This window comes from Ischnura elegans, chromosome 10 (genome assembly GCF_921293095.1).
Source record: "Ischnura elegans chromosome 10, ioIscEleg1.1, whole genome shotgun sequence".
NCBI classification, from domain to species: domain Eukaryota; kingdom Metazoa; phylum Arthropoda; class Insecta; order Odonata; family Coenagrionidae; genus Ischnura; species Ischnura elegans.
The window spans coordinates 49641988-49656273 of record NC_060255.1 but is presented as its reverse complement, the minus strand read 5'-3'; the positions used below and the strand labels follow the sequence as shown (position 1 = coordinate 49656273).

Genomic DNA, 14286 nt, shown 5'->3' with positions numbered 1-14286 from the left:
TAGTGCCACCTGGAAATAACTATGTGGTCAGATTTCAAAAAACATTATCAAAAGAGTTTATGTATTATGCGCAACACACTGAAATACGGACCTTATACATAGAAAGTATAACATTAAAAAATATTTATAGGTAAACAGTAAACAGTTTCAAATACAGGCATCCATTCCTTTATCACTCGAGATATACTCCTTAAAAGTGAGTGCTAAGATAATTTCATGCTAAACATTGCCTGACCTGCATTAGGTTATACATTTAAAAAAATAATTGCGTACACATGATAAAAACAAGTATAAAAATAACCTCATAAATAACAATTATGTTTAACAAATGCAATACTGTAGTGATCTGGAAATAAAAGATTTCCATTTCCAAAATATGCACAAGTATGATGTTGTGTGACATCTCAGTTACCAGCTATGTCAAACTTTGCCTAAGAATAGGGTCGTTTCCTTAATCAAAGAAATGAAAGACATTGATTGCGATTCGTTACCCACCATTAGTGTATTCATAATATACAAATTATTTGCTTTTAGATATCCCAGTTTAGACAAATGTTAATGGTCAATTTTAACCTCATTTGAAAAAGGCCAGATTGGCGCCCACGCGATGCCACTCCATGTGACGTCACAGGGTCCCAGGCGCTTTATGAGTAGTCGGGAGTTTCACATCGTCTGAGATTACCAATGCATGCATGAGGCACAGAGCTCAAGGAACATGTCTCAATAATCACCTATCAAAACTGGCTAAGGTCAGAAAGTTTTCTTCATTTGATAAGGTATTAATAATCCTTATTTAAGCCAAGCGCTGCAACACCTGCTAGTAGAGTACTCTGCTACCTGCTAGCAACCTGCATCATAGTGGTGCTCATAGCCTCACACTAAGGTGGTCTCTGACAGTGGCAGCCGAAACCAGAAGGACATCATGCAGGCTTTTCTCAGCATTCATACTTAGCCATCAAGTTTTCCAATTGTTGAAAATTTTCACTTTTCATTCATTTTATCGCAAATATAGATACCATCATTTAAAAATCTAAAAGCGTGAAATACGTACTCCAGGAGTAATAATCTTTCGATTTAGGCAATATAAAGAAAATAGGAATCCACCCTATTTGTACCTTTCACTTTCAAGAACACCTAAACCTTCCTCTACCCATTCCCCTTTGTCTAAGAAATCCTTGTTTCACCTTTCCTATATAATGGCAAGGTGGAGACGCTATCGTCACTCAGTTACCAGTAGGCTGAGTCATCAGTCAACCACTTACTCGTCTCTCCTCAGTGGTTAGTCATAATGTAGCTGTCAGCGGGAGTCGAAGTACTTGCAATTCAGCCTGTGCTACTGCAGTGCCTTGCTATACACCTGTGCCATCACCAGCGGCTCCTCTCCTTCCTGAGACATATGTATCATCCTAAATTTTGGCAATTCTAGACGCACAAGTTCATTACTATTATTTGTTCATTTCATTGATTATTTGGGAACTTAAAGGCGAATCAAAAATTTGGTAAAAGCTTTAAATATTTGTGTGTGATTATTCACTTCCCGATACCAAGGGCAAGAACCCACACTTTAACGTGCAACCTGCATCGTAACTTCATTCAGTACGGGTCGGGAATGTTACTATACATACAAAAAGGGGTATCAGAATGAGAAGCTTTGCAGTTAGCTGTTAAAACGGGAGCGGGAGGCAAAGCGATCAAGAGAAGAAGTATTCCACAAGGAATTGAAAAGGTAATGTAAACTGTAGAAAAGAGATATTTGCAAAATTGGTCTTTGGAATTTGAGCAGGAGTAAAGTTTCTGTATTGCGGGTCATGCAGACTGAAATGTTCCTCCTCCTCTCCTACACTAAACCTTCTCCATTCTTCTTCACACCCACATCACAAATGCCTCCAGTCTTATGTTACCCTCCTTCATAGGTGTCCAGGTTTCCATCCCATAAAGCTTTACACTCCAGATCATATTCTCCATGACCCTTTTCTTTAAACTCTTATTCAATGATCCTCAGATCAGGTTTTTTCCTGCTCATGGAAGCCTCCTTGGCAAATGCAATTCTGTTCCTTAAGGCAGTTTTTTACGGGGCATGACGTTGTGCATAACATAACATAACTAGCTGACCCGGCGAACTTCGTACCGCCTAACATTCAATGAACTTATAGTTTAGTTGCACCATTTATAAATAAAGAGCGGCTGTATCGTTTTAATCATATTTGATAATTATTATAAATTAAATGAGAAAATATTGATGAAATAAAAATTATACGCATTCAGTTGTTGGCTATTTGTGTTATTAACCGTAAAAAAATGTTTTTAGGTCTAAGTCCGTAGCATAAACTTGGCTCGTTCACGGGGCAGGTTAACGCAACGCTAGACCGACGCTTGACTGATGCTCAAAATAGTGTAAGAAAAGCCCCTATGAAGCAGCATTCGTATCAAATGACTTTAGGCGCGCCAGTTATAGTATCTCTGTTTGGAAAAAAATGCACTGCGTAAACGTGCTAGAACACATTTTATGTTTCTGTTCTCAGACAATCATGACTAAACACCATGAATCGAATAAAGGATCCAATTTAAAACAAGATCACATGAAATTAATTTTTCATTTAAAATATTTGAAAGTAGGATGCACTTTCAGGTATGACTGTGAAGGTTGATTTCTGTCTAGTTTGTGTATTGCTTAATTTTTTCCATTAAATGAAGGTTTGAAGCATATCATTTCCTTAAAAATTATTATGAAAGGAAATTATTTGCAAAGTTGCCACAATATGCAGTGGAAATTTCACTTTTAATATTCAGCACTCACAATCAGTACACCAACATAAAATTATTTGTGGAATCTGTCCATCTCACAGCGTTTACCTGTTTACTTCACTAGGATGTATGGACAGAAATGGGTTACAATCAGATATATTAGAGAATCCTGCCTCTTACTGCCGAAGGGAGAAATATTAGTTGAGTAGGTAGGGTCTTTATTTCCCCAAAACGTGTTATATGAGGAAATATTATATATTATATAATTTTACCCAGAATGCTATAGTGGATTTCTCACACAAACACGAATGCCTCATTCACATTACAATCGTCCGAGCCGTCGTCCTAACGATAGTTGACCAAACTAGCCGCATGAATGCAAGTTCTGACTATAGTTGACGTAGTTCCGAACGTTGCCACTTTACGATGGTTAGGCGCTGGGAGACCGGAAACGGAAGCGACAAGAGAAAGACGAAATGCTCGTGAAGCTCTATTTTTTTCATGGACATTTCATGGATTTGTCCTAGGAGGGAAGAATATGGGCGGAAGAAAAATTTTTCGGTAAATACACGTTGAACACAGTAATATCTTGTCCATGCATACCTCAACAGCTTTGCCAACCATCAATTTCCCGTTCACTTTAGATGTCAGCACCAGAGGGCAGCACAGGTTTTAACCATCGTTGTGTGAATGCACGATAGTTCCGACGACGGCTCGGACGATTGTAATCTGAACGAGGCATAACTGGGTGTTGTCAATAATAAAAAAATATTAATGAAAAACTCACCTTTGAGTAATGATAAATTGCACCCATAAGCCATGGTAAACCCAGACCAAGGAAGACATTTACAGAATTGCTACCAGTAATGTTTCCAATTGCATTATCAGCATGCTTCTCTTGAACTGCAGCGCATTTACTGGCAAAAGTATCAGGAAGTGATGTACCCATAGCAACCAATGTTATAGCTGTAATGAAAAATGTAATTGGATTAAAAATTGATAGATTCCCCAACATTTGAAAAAAAAGGCACCAAAAACGTCCCAGAACAACTTTTGACTTGGATACTTGAAAGAAAAACTACCTAATAGTATTTTAAATACCCTTTAAAATACAAAATAAATTTGTATGGAAACTAAAAGATCTTAAAAAAAATATTATCTTCCTTGTAATGTTATGGATAGTTGCACACACAAAGAAAATAATTCTAACGAAAATGAAGAAATTTCTGAAGCATAATGTTACAGAAATTTTGCCAGAGCTATTTCAAAAGTATTTAACAAATATATTTTTTTATTCTAGAATGGGAAAATACCAAAAATCTGTGTTCGGTTGTATTTTGAAATACCGCAAGTACAAATTACAAATGTATTTCAAATACATATTTTAAAATATGCAGTTGTATTTGAAATACATCCCATCCCTGCAAGGAAGTATGAGGTTCAGTGTGGGTTGTAGCTTCCATGAAATTCCATCTCAGATATATTGTTCCTTCTTGATGAACTGTAAGGGCACGATCAGCCTCTGTAAATTTTTACGGACCTGGATAGTGAATGGGACTTCGTAGTGGCTCTTATGGGAAAATGTTCTTATTCCATCCCTAGTCCGAGAAGGTTTTTTCAATAGCAATTGGGATTTTTAAGAATTTCAGAAAAAGGGGTCTGAGACCCTTTAAAATCATTGCTTATTTCCTAAATAACTCTGAGTAATAGAATTTTTAAAATACTGGGAATATTGAAGCAAATTGGGCTTTAAAGTTTGGTTAAAGGGGAACCTTGTAAATATGGCTTATGCTGAATAAAGTTGGCTTTACTGCAGCAAATTAACTAGCTAAAATCAGTCTAATCCATCGTCTCTTTGTATATATGTATATAAAACTGGTATTTTTCATGTGAAAATTAATTTTAATTATATCTTCATTCATATGAAAGATTTGAAATCTGAGGGGATGATGATTTAAAAATGATAGCATTGGATAGGACACTTCTATAAAAGTAAAAAAACATGCTACTATATATGTACCTGTAATGCTGTCATGGAGATGAACAATACACCCAAAAATAGCAGCAATATCTCCCACAAAGGCAGTGATGAGACCAATCATAAAAAGTGACACGAAAAAGCAAGGCCATCCTCCAAGAAGGCCAGGTGGAGGGACTAGTGCAAATAATACCTGTAAATATCATAAAAAAGGTAAAAAATATGTAATCTATAATCATTAAGATAAGGAAAAATAATCAACATCATTGTTCACATATTTAGTATCAGCAAATGCCAATAAAGATTGATGCACCCATACCGTAAATTAAAATCATTTAATGCATTCAACCCAGACTACTTCCATATGCAAAGCAAAACAGGTGGCTGGTATTACATATTTTGCCATTAATAGTAAAAGTTTGTGAATGCCCATTCTTTTTTCATCCTGGTTCAATGGGAGTTTAAGAGGGGGGTCCTGACCCACATGAAAATTTTATTAAAAATGTTTTTATTTTTATAAGTTGAATCTGCTGGCATCCATGTACCGGCTGCAGTTGACTGACAGCAGTTGGGTGACTAATGCAGTGCGTCATCCCTATTGAAAATTTCTTATAAGTCTTACAGAAATTCTTACAAGAATTCTGTAAGACTTATAGGATACTATAAGTCTTACAGAATTCTTATAGGATTCTATAAGTCTTACATATTTCTTATAGGATTCTATAAGTCTTATAGAAATTCTTATAGGATTCTATAAGTCTTATAGAAATTCTTATAGGATTCTATATGTCTTACAAAAATTCTTTAAGAAATCTGCATTTCTTATAGAATTCTACAATAATGCTGCGCGGGTCGCATACCTTTTAGGTTTTTATCCAGCAGGCGTGTCACCATAACTTATGTTGGCAATTGATAATTATTTAAGGAATTCTACATAAGATAATTTTTGGAAATTAAGTATAACTCTTTTTTAAGTAATGTTCTGCTAATTTCCTGGTTTTTTCAGCATGGTATTTGACATAAATGGTTCCAAGAATTGCGGAGGCTTCTTTAATGCGACTTGTTAGTATATATATCGCTGAGGGCACATGAAAAATTGTAGACTTAAAAGATCTGTCTGTTTCGAGTCTACAGATTACTTGACCGATGGAAGTTCGATATGGGCCATGAATAACCACGATGTATACTACGATTGCATACGTTGCAGGATACTGTTCACATGGTTCCCTAGCAACCTAACAACCAAAACTTGTTTGGCTGTTAGGTTGCTAGGGATTGCTTTTATATGTTAATCATTCACTATGCCTTTGTGATAGCAGTTTAATAAAATAAGTCGTGTGCTTCTAACCAAAATAAGGCATTGACCTCATTTGGTAAGTATTAAAAAACTGGCATTCCTAAAATTATGTTTTAAACAGATAGTTTCGTTGAATTTTAAACTTTTCATCATTAATTTAGATAGACATGTATATTTTTCAGATTGTGGCATATCTAACATAAGAGGAAGTTTTAATGAAAACAGTGTTTTAATGGATAAAGTGAGTGATTTAGTCGTCTCTGAAGAGAATGAGAATGAATTTGTATGAGTATGCCAACATCTGCACAGTTATTATTTTATGGAAAATACATCAACTATTATTCTCAATCAGTGTTTCTGTGAATCCTATTAATTTCCCCAAATCTTGCAATTATTGTTAGCCATATTCTACATATCCTTTTCTCCAAAATGGCATCAAATTCCATTTTGCTTTGCTTATTTCTTTCATTATCTATCCAAATCTGCATGTAGAGGTCTCATTCTCTCTGGTATCTTAAATTAACATTGCTCATATGCATTTGATTTATCAAATTTTACTCTTCCTTCCCATATAATTTCTTGAAGTACCTATCCCCAGTGGAACTTGAATTTTATTTCATTTGCTTCTTCAATTTTCCAGGTTAAATCATATTCCATATTTCAATTCCTGTATCTTTCATTGCGTAATGATTGCCAAAGTTGTATTCAATTATCAGTCCATCATTCTAGGCTATCGTTGGTTTCATTGATTTTAGTTTCTTTTAGCATGTGGGGACATTAACCCTATACAGAACCCATGCCCTGAAAAACCTCTATGGTATCTCGCCTTGTCTGGCCAGCCAGGTGAACTTCACAGAGCTTCAATGTCCTTTTTGATGTACACTGATGATAGACATCTACATTTGGTTCATGGGAAATCATTAGGTTTGCTGTATAAGATATAGGCGTCTACATTTGGATTGAATTAGGTATAATGCTAACTTTGTACTCTCAGTAGGGATGTAAATCTTATGTAGCTTTTTATAGAAGTTTGCGCAAGTGTTTTAAGCAAGTTGATATGATATTTATAATAAATATTTCCATCAGAAAATTTGTTATAAATAACATTTTGTAACTGATAGAAGAAATTTTCTTATAAGAAAAATTCTTATAAGAAATTTTCTTATAAGAAATATGCCCAATTTCTGATAAGAAATTTTCTTATAGAAAAATTCTTATAAGAAATTTTCTTATAAGAAATATGCCCAATTTCTGATAAGAAATTTTCTTATAGAAAAACTTTTATAAGAAAATTTCTTATGAGAATTTTTCTTATAAGAAATTTTCTTATAAGAAATATGTCCAATTTCTGATAAGAAATTTTCTTATAAGAAATTTCCAATAGGGATTGCCCACTGGAGTGAAGAACTCAGCTATAAAAGGCCGTGCCTTAAACTGTGGGGCAGTCTACCGACACTACGCTTGCGGCTTCCTTAATGTATGACAAATAAATTGTGAACCAGAAGTTAGTGTCTTTTTTGTCACTTAAGAGAACGTTACAGTTTTTGTATTCTTGCACGTGATTATCATCACGATAAGCATTTGTCAATGAATTTTTTCACATGTTTTGTTGTATGAAACATTAATATTTTATAATTATTTTAAATTTCAATCAGAATATTTACCTTTTCTTCACTGATAAACTTCTCAAATGTCTAAAATTGTTCAATTTCATCTGTTGTTAAGAATAAAAATGAAATTTTTGGCTCCAAAATGCATTAAAAAATGAGTATTTCAAAAATATTTGCATGGGAGATCGCCCCTCTCTTCCAGGGAGTATTCCATACTCCCTAGACCCAGGTCATGACCCGCCACCAAATTTGTATCTGAATCCGCCACTGTTCTGATTAATATACATTTTTGAAATATGTAATTTACATTTGCAGAGACAGCAAGGGATTTGGGCACCAACGATAAACTTGAAAAAGTGTTATAGGACTTGGGATAACATTAAGAAGACGAAAGGTAGCAAACCAACTACATTTTGTAAGGACATGGAATATGTTGGCCCATGTTAGGGAGTAAATAAAAATCAATTACGCCGTACCTTCCATCCAAAGGTAAGGAAATGCATGAGGTAATCTCCCCAAGTAGCATTTTCTAAATCTCCACCATTCACATTCATGGCATCTTTGATTTGGCTGGCCCACGTATCCCTATGAACACGAATGGCATCCATATTTGCATTTGTCAATGACATTAGGTGTCCCATTACATTGTTGAAGTCTGAAATTAGAGAAATTACAATATAACATGATCACAAATTCAATACACAGTTACCTATCCAAATAAGAAATATGGTTACCAAACATCCTAGTAGCAAAAATGGTTACCAATTTTTAAAATTACTTTAACTCTACATCAATGGAATGGAATATATATACACATGTATTCAAAATCAGCACATCCAGGGGCAGTCTGGCCAGGTCGGCTGGTCGGCGATCGCCGAGGGCCCCTAGAGTACACTAAATTGTTGATAATGCACTATGTAGTTCATAACAGTGGTGCAGCAAGGGGGGGGTTTTGGGGGATAAACCCCCCCCCCCCCCCCCCAGAGCTCAGAGGAATTTTTAAGTTTAATCCAATTTACTTATTTGGATCAGTATTAATTATAGAATGGTGTTAGGATTTATTAAATATCCATCAGAAAGCCATAAAACTCGCCATTTTGAACAATTATTCTTCAAATTTTTCTGGAGGAGGGCCCCCGCAACTCCTGCTTACCCTGGTAGGTATGCAATACCCCAACACCTGTAAGTATTAGTTGCGCCTAAAACCCCCCCTAGCCTTAATTCCTAGCTGCGCCCCTGGTTCATAGTCCTATGAGGGCGTAGTGTAGAGAACTGCCAACCACAGGACTATAAAGCACGGGGGGCCCCTCACAACCCTGGTGTACATCTCGCGTATATCATGAAGTGGCCAGCATGCGATAGGGTGCTGGTTGACTCTCTTCTCTCTCTCTCCTGTCCCATGCTTTGGCCAAATACGACGAGTTCGTGTGAAACTCCCTCGTGATATGAGACCACAGTGGCAACTGCAAGTGTGACTGTGTATATATCAGTATATTTTGGGGACTACTCCCAGTGAGAAATGGGTGGTGGAATCCACGTGGAACCCACGTGGAATCCACGTGGAATCCACGTTGAGTGGTGGATATTTGGTGGTGGTGGATATTGAGTGGTTGGACCCACGTGGAATCCACGTTGATTTCAAGTGGATTTGTGGTGATTATCATAAAATGTTAAACAGAATTTCTAATTTGTGGAACTTAACTCTCTGGTGACATTGCGTCATTTATCATCCTGAAACCACGCTAGTTATGTGAAAATGTATCGCACATTCTATTTTTATATAATTCGTGGAAAGGCAGCCATGAGAGCACATGAAAAATCGTAGACACATATATAGAAGGTTTAGATATAGAGTGGTTGAGGTTTTAATGGTTTTAGGACAGCACCAACTGCTGTTTTAATTTTTCCACCAAATTTCCACGTGGGTTCCACGTTGATTCCACGACCAAAAACACGTGGTATCCACGTTAATTTTCCACGTGGGTTCCACGTGGATTCCACCACCCATTTCTCACTGGGCTACAGACATGTGACAGGCCATTTTTCTTCCCTTGGCCACTCTTCCCAAAGTCTTCAGTTCCGTAGCAAAATCCGATATCTGCACAGATGTTTCTGGTTGGTCGATACCCCAATTTATTCATCAAGAAAAAATATCAGATAACAATGTTTGGGTATAGTTACACATCTCACTTGTCTGAGTTTTTGACTAAGGGGTATCTATTACCGTGGGACTCAGTGCCACGGATGGGAAGTAGAGAAGGAAGTGTTATTGGAGGGGGGAAGTTGCGTGCAGACAGTGCAAACATTCTCTATTTTTCCTCACACAGATTGCAAAATCCTAAGTAGTTCAGTGAATGCTGGTTTGGTTAGTAAGAGAGTTTCATTCTCTTTGAAGCATTAACATGAAACGTGTTTACAAAAGCAGTGCGCAGAAGAGAAATGAGAAGAAGAAAAAACTCTTCTATGTTAATAATATCTATAAAAAAAATAAATTGTTTGGCTGAACAAGAACAGTGGTTCCAGTATTTTTCTTTTGCTTTTTGAGTGGGTTATTTGAAAAGGTTATTTTAGAAGTTTATTAAATTTCACGGCATTTTCCAGGAACAAATTCACTAAATACATAATAAAACCATAACACACATTATTAAATTTTAAAAGCTGTGAAGTTCTCATTTTTAAAGTAATGTTTCTTATGAAATTTTATTATATTTAATCTATAGTTCAATATATTAATGTCAAAATCAATTTCTGCACATGAAAATTCCTAAAATTTTCCAAGCGGGAGGGCCCCATCATGATAACCGCAGCTGAGGGCCCCCAATCATCCCAGACTGCCCCATAACATATCTATATCTATATTTTACATGCACGAAATTTCAGTTAACTGTAGAAATTTAGGTAAATATTGAGACAACCAACTTGGTATTTAGCATATTAAACTTACCTTCATCATTTGTGATTGTGATAGCCATACGATTGATTGCTCCAAGTTTTGCTCCACCAGTTGGATTAAACAATTCTATCTCAAAACACTCATCCTTTTCGGCTTCCATGTCATTAATAATAGGTATCTCTATGACCCGGGAGACCTAAAAACAGGCACACTTTAGTATCAAAGCAAGAGTAAAAACAATCCAAATCAGAAAGTAGACTCTCTACTTAGAAAAGAACACTTTTTAATTCATAGCTTCACATGTACCGTCAACTGGGGTAACTTTGGCTCAGAAACATAAAAAGATTTATAGTTCTGTATTTTAATATTTTATATTGAGTTACCAACTTATTTCTTGTATCAGTCGATCAGCAGTCATTAGTCATAACTGGTTTCACTCCTGAATCCAGTCCGATAAAGAGAGCCGAATAAATTAAATTTTCAGGTTGAAATCCAGGAACCCATGAAAATAGTGTACTAAGAGATATTTTGTGCAAGTATCTTTGCTCCAACTCGTGGTTTTGAACTAGATTTGTATATTTTTATTAGATTGAGCCAAAGTTGGCCCAAATTTAAAAAAAATCCTGGCTGTTAAAATAGTCAGAGGTTCACAACCTTAATTTGAACGTTAATGATCTGTTCATACTTTTCACCACTTTATATATATCATTTATTAACTATAAGTTAGACAAGTTTGTTTGTTTCCAAGAAATCATGTGCCAAAGAGACCCATTTAATGGTATTCAAGTTCATCAAGGTGAAATTCCACACCACATCACCTGAATTTCATCATATATCACATACATACATTAAGTCCAGCAAGAAAACAAACAACAACAGAGCTTAGCACAGTGAAATATGGTAGAATTGCTCCATCTTACAAGAAAAGAGAATATCTGTTAATTATTCTTTATATTTAGGAATTGGTTGTGGAATGCAGATAAATTCTCTGTATTATATACGTACTTGAAAACTCAAACATTCTATTTTAAAATGCTAACCTTAATCCTAAAAACTCAAGAAAAGAAATAGGCAAAAGCTACACCTTCTAAATTTATTTGAAATCATTAGTTCACTTTCCTCATATTCATAGGAATATGGGGTTAAGTTTAAAGTGGAGGGATGGGTTCTCATAAGCACTCTCGGAACCCATGGGGAAAATTCCTCAATTAGGAAATCTTATTTTATCCTTTCCAGGGGCAATGCTAAAAATAGGAACAATCGCGAATTCCAATGTAAAGGAAAGGTTTCTTCTCACCTCAGTATGCTTGAAAACAAGAACTCCAGATCCTCCCTTATAATCCTTCCCACTGACAGCAGACTTATCAAGAGTTCGCCAGCTCACTGACACTTCACCATCAGCACCATCTTTCCTCAGAACAGTAATCTGTGCTGTTCCAATAGTTTCTTTCACCAGAAGACCTCTCTTTGGGAAAGATATCAATCCAGGCTCTGAAAAATTACAGGAATGGGTGCAAATCATGGGTGTAGTCTGGCACTTTGGCTGGGGGGATCATGGGACCACCCACTCTCCTGGAGGAGAACCATACATCAGAAGGAGGTGTTTCTTCTTTGGAATACATATTCAGGAAATTCATTGAGTTCTAAGATATATCTAATTCAGAAGTTATCTTATTATCCAAAGTCATTCGACCTGTGTTTATGTCAACATCATACAGTGGAACCTCGTTAAAGCGAGTACGGGTTATAGCGAGACCCCCGCTATTACGAGAGATAGCCGATGCACCGTCAATTGATCCTATAAAAAGCATGTTAAAAATTTCGTTTTTACGAGGCCCTTTTGGTGTTGGCTCTCGCCATAGCGAGGGTTTCACCGCCGGAAAAACTTACACCAAGACTCCTTAATCTCTGTAATTGCTAGCGATCTGTTAGAAATGAAGTTAATGGAGTGCTCAGTCTCAAATTTATGTGGTAAACTGTCGTTCGATAAATAAGTACAGTGAGTCCTCGTTCTACGTCACCCCGTTTAACGTCATTTCGCGATAACGTCACAAAAATTTTGAGACCGTCACTCGTTTATCGCACCTTCGCTTCGCGATAACGTCAAGGCTTTTAAATTTCGCGCGAGAAAAAAATGCGAAGCGGCGGGCGTTGCAGGTTGCTCGTTTTGTGGGCGGTAATACAGTCAGTCTATACGAAGTGTAAAACGGTGTGTTTATTGTTAATTGCGATTACGGTTTTAGCAAATTTTCTTGAAAATGAATCCTTAGGCAGGTGCGCAACGTTTTACTTGACATAATGGTTTTTAGGAACCTAAAAAGTTATTTAGGAAATTTTCCGTGTAGAACTCGGAGCTTTTGTCGTCACTTTTTTTGCTGAGTTCACAATAATTTTGGTTCCTCTAACTGCGACGATGTTTCAGCAATGATGATGCCCAGGTGACGATCGCCAGGGCGACCGCCGTAGCGAAGCCGAAAAGCAAATGCGGGAAGATACAAAAATGGAGAAGGATTTACGTTAGTGCTGCTATTGTCGTCGATGAAGACAGGAACTCGTATTTATGCCATAGCTTGGCATTCCCATCGTAAAAAATGCCCCAGATATGATACGCTAACATTTTTTTCGCGTAGGAATTGTGAGGTCTAGGAGCCGATATTCACTTTTTACATTGTTTCATATGGGATATTATGCTTCGATTAACGTCATTTCGTTTACCGTCACATTTTTCAGGAACGGTAAGTGACGTTAAACGAGGACTCACTGTAGTTAATTTTGGTGAAAATATTGTGGCATTAGCATTCGCGAATGCTTGATCTTCTTTTGTTCCTCGGGCGGCAGAAAGCAGTCGTCAGCATACCCGCACGTCCATGAGTTGCATGAATAGAAAGCATTTGATGGAACAGACCATGGCCAAAAAAACACCCAACACGTCTAAGCGAGAAAATAAAGGAGTTATATGAGGTATATTGGCTATTATTTGCTCCACCTCCGGTAAAGCGACAATTCGCTATAGCGAGTGTTTATTGGTGCACCGTGGGGTGTCGTTTTATCGAGGTTGCACTGTACATCACCTCACTATGCCAAGTTGGCAATGAAAGATGGAGCTAATAAAAGAGGAGCTCACCGTCATCATTTAGAATAGTGATTTCCATGATAGATATCCGTCCAAGTTGAACTTTTTCTTCCCGCTCCTCTCCACCTTTGACTGAAGAAGTATCATCATCATCCGCTATGGCAAGCTTAAGGAAAAACTCCTCATCAGGCTCCCACTGATTATCATTCACAATTTCTACTTTGACCTGAAGTTGAGAAAAAACAAACTTAAAATATGATAGTTCACTACTTCTCACCTTTTCTAACGGTTCTCCCTTGAAATTTGACTCATTGACCAAAATTAAATTAAATTAAAGTAATCAAGCATTTAAAATTATTCCACTTATTGAAGTTTTGGAGCTTATTCAAGTTCAATACACCACTCCTTGGAACAATCCAGAAAATTGAGACGTTAATGATTATAGATTTCAATGGGTACATCCCATAAACAATTTTTTGAGATTATTCTAAATTTAAGTCCCTTCGAAGCAGAAAAAACTTGAATGCAAATGAGGTAATTTTTACATTTTGAACCAATTGTAAATAGATGAAGCAATGAGTTAAGTTACGGAGCTTGATAAATGAAGTAATATGAAATAAGACACCATTTTCTCAAAATGTATCAAAAGCTTAAAGTTTGTGGTATTGTAAGCAAATATTTTAAGGATAT

The 14286-nt window shown here is 36.4% G+C and overlaps 1 protein-coding gene across 5 annotated transcripts in view; it reads right to left on the bottom strand.

The window, feature by feature from the left end:
* Positions 1–14286, bottom strand: part of LOC124166505 (sodium/calcium exchanger 1-like) — a 331828-nt gene that overhangs the window by 2273 nt on the left and 315269 nt on the right. For all 5 annotated transcript variants that reach the window (XM_046544036.1, XM_046544038.1, XM_046544037.1 and 2 more), the window contains 6 exons: positions 13648–13822; positions 11821–12014; positions 10575–10719; positions 8107–8285; positions 4766–4916; positions 3533–3711 (listed from right to left, as the gene is read on the bottom strand). In XM_046544036.1, the coding sequence (XP_046399992.1) occupies positions 3533–3711; positions 4766–4916; positions 8107–8285; positions 10575–10719; positions 11821–12014; positions 13648–13822 (1023 nt within the window). The remainder of the gene's footprint in view (positions 1–3532; positions 3712–4765; positions 4917–8106; positions 8286–10574; positions 10720–11820; positions 12015–13647; positions 13823–14286) is intronic.